The sequence below is a fragment of the Rhincodon typus genome, chromosome 12 (genome assembly GCF_021869965.1).
Source record: "Rhincodon typus isolate 14 chromosome 12, sRhiTyp1.1, whole genome shotgun sequence".
Lineage (NCBI taxonomy): Eukaryota > Metazoa > Chordata > Chondrichthyes > Orectolobiformes > Rhincodontidae > Rhincodon > Rhincodon typus.
In genome coordinates this window covers 34,967,267-34,977,728 of record NC_063343.1, presented here as the reverse complement: position 1 = coordinate 34,977,728, position 10,462 = coordinate 34,967,267, and the positions used below count along the sequence as shown (strand labels likewise).

At 40.3% G+C, this 10,462-nt stretch overlaps 1 protein-coding gene across 1 annotated transcript in view; it reads right to left on the bottom strand.

Moving 5' to 3' along the window:
- Positions 1–10,387, bottom strand: part of cxxc5a (CXXC finger protein 5a) — a 19,713-nt gene extending 9,326 nt beyond the window's left edge. The window contains exons 1-2 of the mRNA XM_020527602.2: positions 10,120–10,387; positions 7,090–8,046 (exon numbers count right to left, since the gene is read on the bottom strand). Coding sequence (XP_020383191.1) covers positions 7,090–7,881 — 792 coding nt within the window. The 5' untranslated portion in view covers positions 7,882–8,046; positions 10,120–10,387. The remainder of the gene's footprint in view (positions 1–7,089; positions 8,047–10,119) is intronic.
- Between the last annotated feature and the right edge of the window lie 75 nt (positions 10,388–10,462).

The following is a 10,462-nucleotide window of genomic DNA, read 5'->3' as shown; positions in this document are numbered from 1 at the left end:
GCCTAGACCCTTCATCAGAAAACTGATGAAGGGTCTAGGCCCGAAACGTCAGCCTTTCTGCTCCTATGATGCTGCTTGGCCTGCTGTGTTCATCCAGCTCTGCACCTAAGTATTTTTTAGATAAAAGTCAGTTGATTGTCAACAATCTCTTCAATCACTTTGTTAATAACGGAGAAAAAGTGATGAGGTGGCAATTAGTTGAATTAGGTTAACTTAATCCTGCTTTTGCGAACAGATAGTAGTTAGCTAATTTTCTTTTGTCATTGGGTAGATACCAATGTCGAAACTGTACTGGTACAGCCTGGTTAGAGGCATAGCCAGTTCTGGAACTCCTGAGTTGAACACTACAGCCAGAAAATTGTTAAAGCCAATAGCTGTTGAAATATCCAGTGCCCTATGCTATCATAGCTGTCCTGTGGTGTGAAGTGAATTATTGAAAACGGACTTTTGACAATGGTGAGATCTAAAGGAGTTGGGAAAGCTGGATCATCCACTCAGCCTTAGCTAAAGAAGAACGCAAACCTTGCAGTTTTTTTAGTGTTAGGCTTTGCCATCATAATGAGTGTGAATATTCATACAACTTCTACTTCCTGTTAATTACTTAATCATTCAGTGCTGTTCATGAGTAAGTGTGGCAGAACTGCAGAACTTTGGTCTGATCTACTGATCTGATGGCTGTGAGATCACTTAACTTAGAAAAAGCATGCTGTTTCTGTACCTTAACATTTAAGTAATCCTGTCTGCAGCTTCACTAGATCTGTACCTCAACTTTAAGAATAATGAGTGCCATCTCTGGCATACTCTTCTACACTCCTCATTGAAAGAAAATTGGTCTCCTAGCTTGCTGGTGCTGCTAAAGTGAGGGAGGGATATTCTGGGCTATAAGCTTAGAAATTGTTGTGAAGCATAATTGCCTTATGGCCAATAGTTCTGTTTTATATCTAATATATTTAGTACAGTGTTGGTGTCAATGAAGAGTGTCTTCACTGTGAAAATAGGACTGAGCTCAACAAGGATTCCCTCGTGGTCACTCCAGCCAATACTGTAATGGATTGATGCATCTGCAACATGTAGATCAATGAGGACAAGGTCAAGTAGGTTTTCTTTCCTTGTATCGGTTGTCGCCAATTATCACAGATCCAATTTTTGCCCTCAGAACTCAGCCAACTTGATCAGTAGTTGCACTACTGAGCCACCCTTGATGATGGACTTTGACATCCTTTTCATTCTGCACCTTTCCTGCCATCAGTGCTTCTAAAAAGTTGTTTACAACATGATGGAACATTAATTCAATAGTTCAGGGACAGAAATAGGTGATAATCAGCAGTTTGCCTTGCTCATTTTTGAAATGATACAATGGATCTTCATGAGGCGCACAGCTAAAGCTGGGGTCTCTGCGCCCTCACTATTGTATACTGTTATGCTCCCAGTTGTGACGGGTCTGTAGTGTGTTGATGGGACAGGATAGAGCCAGTGATCATCAGAGGAATCTGGGACATTGTCTGAAAGTTATGATTCTGACCATGCTAGACTGCTACAAGGAAATCAGGCAGCACTTGTGGAGTGTGAAACACAATGTATGGCCTAAATCTTCTGGTCTCTGAATCACTGAACAGATGATGAAAGATGCACATCAAGACCTTGTAGAAGGCCTTGTGGTGTGAACCTACAAGGAAATTACCTGCAATTGCCCCTCTGCCCAGAATCCTATGTGAAAGTCTCTGATTCTAAGATTACTGTACTTACCTGGATAGTTAGCCAGAAAATATTAGACAGCTAAAACTTGGAAGTCAGTTTGATAGCATTCTGCCAGCATATTAGGAGGTGGACGGTGGTTACATAAAATAAAGCAAGTGGCCAGGCTACCATCTTCCCACTGATCCTTTACATTTATGACAGGTAGTGGGTAACATATTCGGCAGCCCACCTACCCTTAGGCCTGTTGAGACAATTAAATGACTGATTAGGAGGTACCTGAGGAGCTAATTCTACATCTATTGCTTTAATATGTGCAGCTGGGAGGCTAAAGGGAAGTGCCAATTTTCAGTCCTCAAGATAAAAGGTGTGGATGAAAGTGGGTCACCCTCACTTTTTGGAGGGTGGGGTGGTTTAGTTGTCTATCCGGGGAATCTCTGCCCTGAAATGGTAGCACTCCTTTACACTTCCCTCTCTAAAACCAGACCCATTGCAGCTAGCTCAGGTCTCCAATCCCATTCCATTTAAAATGTCTGAATTTGCCTTCAAGACCATGAGACACTTTGTTCCTTCTCAAGTTTTGCTAGTTTTCCCAGAAGCACTAGTGTGATGGGTTGACTGGTCTCCTTCTGCGCCATGACAGTGCTGTGATTCAGTGGTCTCTTGTTTTTTTTTTAATATTTGTTCACAGAAAGTTGTATTGCTGGCAAAGCCAGTATTTATGACCTTTCAGAAGATGGTGGTGCACTGCCTTCTTGAACGGTCACATTTGATGTGATGTAGATACAGCCAAAGTGCTGTTAGGGAAGGAGTTCCAGGATATTGATGCAGAAACATGGAAGGAACAGCAATTTTGTTCCAAATCAGATTGGTGTGTGGCTTGAAGAACATTTTCAGGTGGTGATATTCCCATATACCAGCTAATTTTGTCCTTCTAGGTGGTAAAAGGTCAGAGGCTAGGGGGGTACTGTCTAAGGACTGGTGCATTGTTGCAGTGTATCTTTTAGATAGTACGTACTATTGCCACAATACATTGATGGTGGTAGTGAATGTTGAATGTGTTAGATCAGATGCCAATGAAGTTTGTTTCTTTGATGAGGATGATGTCAAGTTTATTGATTGTTATTAAGCTGCACTCATCAAGGAAAATGGTAAATATTCCATCAGACTCCTGACTCATGTCTTGGGAGTTTAAGGTGAGAGGAAAAAGCTTTAAAAGGGACCTAAGGGGTAGCTTTTTCATGCAGAAGGTGGTGTGTGTATGGAATGAGCTGCCAGAGGGAGTGGTGGAGGCTGGTACAATTACAACATTTAAAAGGCATCTGGATGGGTATATGAATAGGAAGGGTTTAGAGGGATACGGGCCAAATGCTAGCAAATGGGGCTGGATTAATTTAGGATATCTGGTCAGCATGGACAATTTGGACCAAAGGGTCTTTTTCTGTGCTGTATGTATCTATGACTCTATGAATGACTTACAAGTTTTGAAGCGTCAAGAAACGAGTTACTGCAGAATTTACAGGCTCTGATCTGCTCTTGTAGCCACAGTTTCTGGTCAATGGTAACCACTTAGATATTGATAATGGGTAATTCAGTGATTATAATGCCATTAAACATCAAGCAGGGATATTTGAACACTTTCTTGTTGGAGAAGATAATTGCCTGGCACTTCCGTGGTGCAAATTTTATTTACCAATTATCAGTGTAAGCTGGATGTCATCCATGTCTCATTGCATTTGAGCATGGACTGCTTCAGTATCTTAGGAGTCATGAATGGTGCTCAACACTGTGCAATCATCAGCAAACATTCCCACTTTTGACTTTATGATGAAGGGAAGGTCATTGATGAAGCAGCTGAAGATGGTCGGGCTTAGAACACTGCTCTGAGGAACTCCTGTAGTGATGTCCTAGGACTAACAGCTATAACCATTTCCTTTGTGTTAAGTGTAGCTCCACCCAACAGAGAGATTCCCCCCCCACGCCACCCCGATTCCCACTGACTTCAGTTTTGTTAAGTCTCTTTGACACCACAATTGGTTAAATGCTGCCTTAATGTCTAGAACCAAAGTTGTAATGAGATCAGGAATGGAACAGCAGGTTATTGTTGAGCAAGTACCACTTGATAGCACTGTCGACAACCTCTTCCATCCTTTTGTTGTTGATTAAGGGTAAACTGATAGAGTGGTAACTCGCTGTGTTGCATCTGTCTTGCCTTTTATGGTCAATTCTTCACATTATTGGGTAGATGTCAGTGTTGTAACTGCACTGGAACACTTGGTTAAGGATGTGGCTAGCTCTGGAACACAGGTTGGTGATACTATTGCCAGAATATATATTCATTATTCACAGATCTCTAGAAATGGGGCTTGAAGTCCCCAACATGCAGATATTCCATTCTCAGAGAATGATGGCTGTCCCTAGCAGAAGATCGCTGCAGGGCAGCTGGATTTCCTATTGGCTCACGGCCAGCAGGCTATTTGGTCATCCAACCTCCCGCCATAAAATCCATGCCTTGGTCTAACAACCAGGTAACTCCACAACTGACCCCTGGTCATACCGTCCGCCCCCTCAACAATCCAAATACTACCCCCCCCCCCCCCGCATCATTGATCACACCCTCCCTAACCTCACATTCACACATCTGACAGCCCAACTACAGACCCTCACCGAACCTACTTGAGCATCCCACTGACCCAATTAGTTCTTTCCAATTAGAACCAACTATCCCGTGAATACCTGACTAACAGTGGCCCGATCACTTGACTAAACCATTACCACCTCCATAACCCGACTACCGATCCAACTTGATCCGAATGTCCCCAACCCAACTCCCCAATTCACCCACTTCACCAACCTATCCATCTAACTCGCCTAGTCCATCTACCCACCTCATCCACTTACCAATCATTCATTCATCCATTTATTAAAAGATTGGGCCTTTAAACGTTAGTCAGAATATGAAAGTCATTGCTGTAAAAAGAGGGAGCCTCCACTCTTTCCCCAATTCCACTTAACTTCGACAGACTTCCCCTGGGAATTTAATGGTGTAGTTCTTTGAAAAATTGGCGATGGACACAGCAACTACTTAGTAGATTCAGGCCAATAACACAGCTCTGCAATCTTCCATCACAAAACATCTAACGTTAATTCTGCTTCTCTCTCCACATGATCCGAGTATTGCTATCATTTTCTGTGTTTAGATATCCAACAGGCAGCTGAAATATTTTACTTTTGACTGTCAAGTTGTTGCTTGATCTGCAGGTTAGATCTCCTATTTTTGGTACAAATTCCCATGTGTCAGTGAGGGAGACTTCCTAGGGTCTATTGGGCAAAGTGCACCTTTACCATATACAAATCAGGTGCCTGTTATAAAGGTGACTGATCTGTGTCGGTTTATTCTTATTACGTTTCATCAGTAGCAGTTTGCATAGCTGTGTGGCTTCTTGTGTCATACCAGAGAACAGTTCAGAGCCTGCTGCAGTGCATAGATCTGAAGTCACATACAGGGCAACCAGGGAAGGATGGCAGAATTCCTTTCTTAAAAAGACTGTTATTCGGCCAGATGACTCTTAGCAGTAGTGAAAAATGGGTGCCAGTTATACACCTCTCCCAACTTTTAATTCCATTGACTACAATCCTGTTGAAGGTATCACAGCAAATTTTGAGCATCAGTTGTTATATTCTGTTTTCCAAACTTATAATTATGTACTTGTGATCAGAATCCAAATGAAACATGTCATTAGAAAATACAGACCAAACATCTAACTTTGCAATGGGAAAGTTAAACATAAACTTGAGTGACAAAAAGGCAAGGGTACAGAAAACTATGTAATATGAGTGGCTGTAAGTCTTGAAGGCAGAGATGATAAGCCTGAAATTTTTTTAAAAATTACTCACATCCATACCCTTTCTAAAAAAAAACCATAAATACATTTTTCCAACATACCACATGTCTCTTCTATTCCTGGAATTACATTTTTCCACTGTTAGTAACAATTACACATACCAAATTAGTTTTTAAGTTACATACTTGAAAATACAAAAAACATTAAAACATTGTTTTTAAATGAATATACTTTGTTGACTAAACAAAAAAAAAGAGATAATTATGTAGTAGCAACAAGGCAAACCAGAGTAGGGCTTATACAGTTAATGGTAGGGCCCGAGGGAGCACTGCCGGACAGAGACCTAGCGGTACAGTTGCATAGTTCCTTGAAAGTGGAGGCACAGCTAGACAGGGTGGTGAAGAAGGCATTTGGTACACTTGCCTTCATTGGTCAGTGCATTGAGTATAGCAGTTGGGACGTCATGTTGCGGCTGTACAGACCATTATGAGGCCACCTTTAGAATAGTGCATTCAGTTCTGATCTCCCTGCTATAGCAAAGATGTTATGAAATTTGAAAGGGCTCAGGAAAGATTTACAAGGATATTACCAGAATTGGAGGGTTTGAGTAATAGGGAGAGGCTGATTCAGCTAGGAATGTTGGAGGCATAGGGGTGAGCTTATAGAGGTTTATAAAATGATGAGAGGCATGGATTGGGTGAAGCAGAGGTCTTTTCCTCCCAGAGTAGGAGAGTCCAAAACCAGATGGCATAGGTTCAAAGGTGAGAGGAAAAAGATTTAAAAGGGACCTGAGAGGCAACTTTTTCATGCAGAGGGTGGTGCGTGTATGGAACAAGCTGCTAGAGGAAGTAGTAGAGGCAGATACAATTACAATATTTAAAAGGCATCTCGATGAGTACATGGTACATCTGGAAGGGTTTAGAGGGATATAGCCCAAATGCTGGCAAATGGGACCAAATCATGTTAGGATATTTGGTCAGTACAGACGAGTTGGACCGAAGGGTTTATTTCCTTGCTGCATAGCTCTATGACACTATAATAAACCAACAGGTGGTATTGTAGTAAAATACCACTTATCTTTTAAAGGATGGATGATTACAACATTTACGAGTGATTTTTTAAATAGTATCTTGTGTGACTGTGGATCAATAATTGCTAATTAAGATCCAGACTGCAGATTTCATGAAAACAGGGTGGTGTTACAGCAGTTGAAAATAAATTCTAGAAAAGGACCAGACTGTCATTTGTGCAAATGCATAAATATTGAAGTTTTTGCTTAAGCAGAACTTGTGTTCCTGAAAGGGAAATACTGTACAATAATTATTATATAAAATTAGCAGAGATATAAAAAACAAACAAACAAACAATCTCAACGCATTGATGGCTACGTGAATCCTTCAAGCACCACTCTTAAAATGCAGCACTTCATTATGTTAAAATTATTTCTCCCCACAAGTGAATGCAGTTTGAATGGTTTTACCCAGTTTTTTCTCAAGCTTGGGGCAAAAGAAAATAACTGAAACAAAAATCCTTATAGAGTTACCCTTACCTCCAACGCCGCTGTTGGCTTTTTTTTAAGTTCCTCACATTTTCGCAGTTTGCAAATTTGGTGGCCAGTTTTGCGATTTCTACAGCTACTGCATTCCTCACAATTTAATCTTCTTCTGCAGGGCTCACACATGCCACATCGCTTTCTCTTCTTTTTTCCAGAATGAATGGCTGAAGCAAGGTCATTCTGCAACGGATATTCTACCAGACCGGCCATTTGAAGTGCACTATCTGCCATGAATATCCCAGCAGGAGTCATAATAAAAACACCAGGATTCAAGGGAATTCCACTCATGAAGGGTAAATCAACAGGACTGCTTATTGCCTCAGCAGCAGATACCACCTCCATGTCAGAAATCCCAGCTTCTCGCTCACTGGAGAGGAAAATATGCTCAGGTTCTACCTGCTTTTGAAGGTCTGAAGAAGCAATGTGCACTTCATTCTGCATTTCTGATGAGCTTTCCAGTGACCTGTCAGATTTATCTAGCATGTGCGAGACTCTTTTGTGCTTTGAGGTAGTACTGTTTGGAACAACTGTTGATTCTTTTCCATGTACTAAGATACTTCCATTTGGCAATTGCCCGTTCATTGAGCTGGTACTGCCAAATGTAGAAAAGCGAGTTGATGTACGAGGTTTCTTTAGAACTTTGCTTAGTGGCTCATTAATTATACCACTTCTGCTCCTTTTTTCCAATTCAGCAGTAAGTTCATCATCCTTAGAGTTATCTTTTTCCAAAGGATCTATGGTCTGAGAGATTTGTTGCTCAGTAAGTTTGCCGGCATTAGACATCATTAAAGATTCAGAAGTATTTTGAAAATCAAAATTATGCAGTATCTATGTGAAGCAGCACTCTGTTACCAACTTGACCTGGAAAAATGTTGTAAATCTTGGCTAACTCAACAGCTGATTCGCAAACCTCTGTGCACCTTCTGCAGTTACCCCAAGGACGATGAGGCTCTTTAAATGAAGGAAATAAAAAATCGTTATCCTTGGCCTTACCTTTATGGCAAATCTTAAAAAATAATCTAGTTTACCAATGTGTCATCTCATTTGTGAGATAAAACAAGACATCATGAAAATAATTTCCAAACATTTCACAACTTTGAAATGATGTGCTAAGAACATATATTGCTGAATTTCATGACCATTTCTAACATCCTATAAATCCATATATTTCTGAAATCCTGACACATTTATGCATTTAAATTTTCCTAACTTGGCAACAAATGCTATATGAAATTCGTTTAGAAAAATAAATTACAAATAACTATGACTGTGCTATGAGTTAAGTTCCCAAACCAAAAATTTCAGAAAAATTTCTGTGAAGACATTCAACTACTTATCTCAAATTGTTACCTCCGTGCAGCTATTGTAGCATTTCATACAAGTGTACGCTATTTCATGCTGGAGATACTCATGAACTCTTGTCACTAGCTATTTGTTTTAGTTAAGTGGAGATTACATAAATACATCGAATCTGAGATCACCAACATATGGATTCACAGTCAGGGGATGCACCTCAATTCCTCAGTGATGAATTCTCAATTTCAGCCATGTCGCAATGAGAGTTACAGGGCACACCCTCGATTTTCCCACAGCATGTGGCAATGGAGTTGAATGAAAATTACATTTTGCAAGTTCTTTTTGAATGTACAGCAGTATGTTCACAAATGTACCGGTGCAGGCCTTGGAACAGGTCAGCTATTTCCTGGCTGTAGCTTTTGTATGCGCCAGTGATGACAGTAGAAATGGGAGGAAATCATACTCTTCCAAAACAGGGCTGGGTATGTATTTAATTTCTGGCTGATTTTCTCCAGTTACCTCAACTGTAACAAAATAAATCATTGATTTTCTGGATTAGGAAGTCCCCAAACCTTAAATTAGAAAACATGTGGGGGTGAAATCCAATTTTGGCAGATGGTACATCACAAATGGTAATGTATTCCCTGTCCATTACACATCCAGTCCATTTTGGCTTTAATGGAAAGAAAAATGTTCATAATGTACAATGAATACCTGATTTTGATGCCCAATTTGCAGCTCTCCTTAATTCAATTTCAAACTCATTCTTTTTGTGAACTGCTAGTTTTCAAAGTATCCAGAGACTGTTTTCTCTAAATCGACGAAGTATTATCTCACAAAATTAATTTTAGCTTTGGGATTGCTTGGTTGGTTTGGAATGCAGAGTGATACTAACAACATGATTCAATTCCTCTAAAAGCTGAGGTCACTGTGAGGTCCCACCTTCTCAATCTCACCCCTTGCTTGAGGCATTGTGGCCCTCAGGTTAAAGTCACAGCCAGTCATTTTTCTCTACTGAGAAAGCAGCCTCTGGGACTATGATGACATTCACTTATTTAGCTTTAGTACCACATGATTTGACTAGTTTTCCAGTGGTGATGACAATTCTGCATTAGTGTATTCACAACATACAGAATTACATCAGTAGACCAGTGTTTATTAAAAAGGCCTATCACACATTCATGCTTTATCTTTTTATTAACTGAATAAGCGTAATCATTCCTTTTCCTTAAGAGAGGAAACGATAATGATTAAAGGAAATTCTGAAAAAGTGATTGATGTAATCCCTTAACCTTCAGCATGCTTCATTCTGCCAAACCTTAACTTATCTCCAGATTCTGCTTTCAGGTTCATTTCTAAATTCTCTCCACCACTCATTTCACTTTTAGGTCCTTTCTGAAAACCCATTTCTTTAACTCAGTTTTCAGTCATTTCTCCTAATATTTCCCTCCCTCTTCAGTTCAACTTCCACTTCTTTTTATGATTATGTTTCTGTGAAGCACCTTGGGATGTTGTTTCTGGTAAGGCACTGCACAAATGTTACTCTTATTGACAAAAGCATGGAAAAAAGTAAACAGATGGACATGACTCTTTTGATCTCCTTTACATAATAATAGTTGGAATTGAAAGTTAATCTCATTAACAGCAACCATGAAACTACTGCCTATTGTTATAAAGACCTATCTGGTTCGTTGCTGTTCTTTATGATATGCAATCTGCCATCCTTACCTGGTCTGACCTACATGTGATTCCAGATCCACAGTAATGTTGCTGACTGTTAGATGTCCTCCAAAATGGCTGACCAAGCCACTCAGTTCAAGGGCAATTAGGGATGGGCAATAAATGCTGGCCTTGCCAGTGATACACACACATCCAATTAAGTCAGTCAACATGTAATCCTGTTTCAGCACAAGAACTACATGAAAGTTAATACATTTGGACAAGATGTCACAGTTTCAATATTGTTTCTGAGATAGTAGGAACTGCAGATGCTGGAGAATCTGACATAACAAGGTTTAGAGCTGGATGAACACAGCAGGCCAAGCAGCATCAGAGGAGCAGGAAAGCTGAC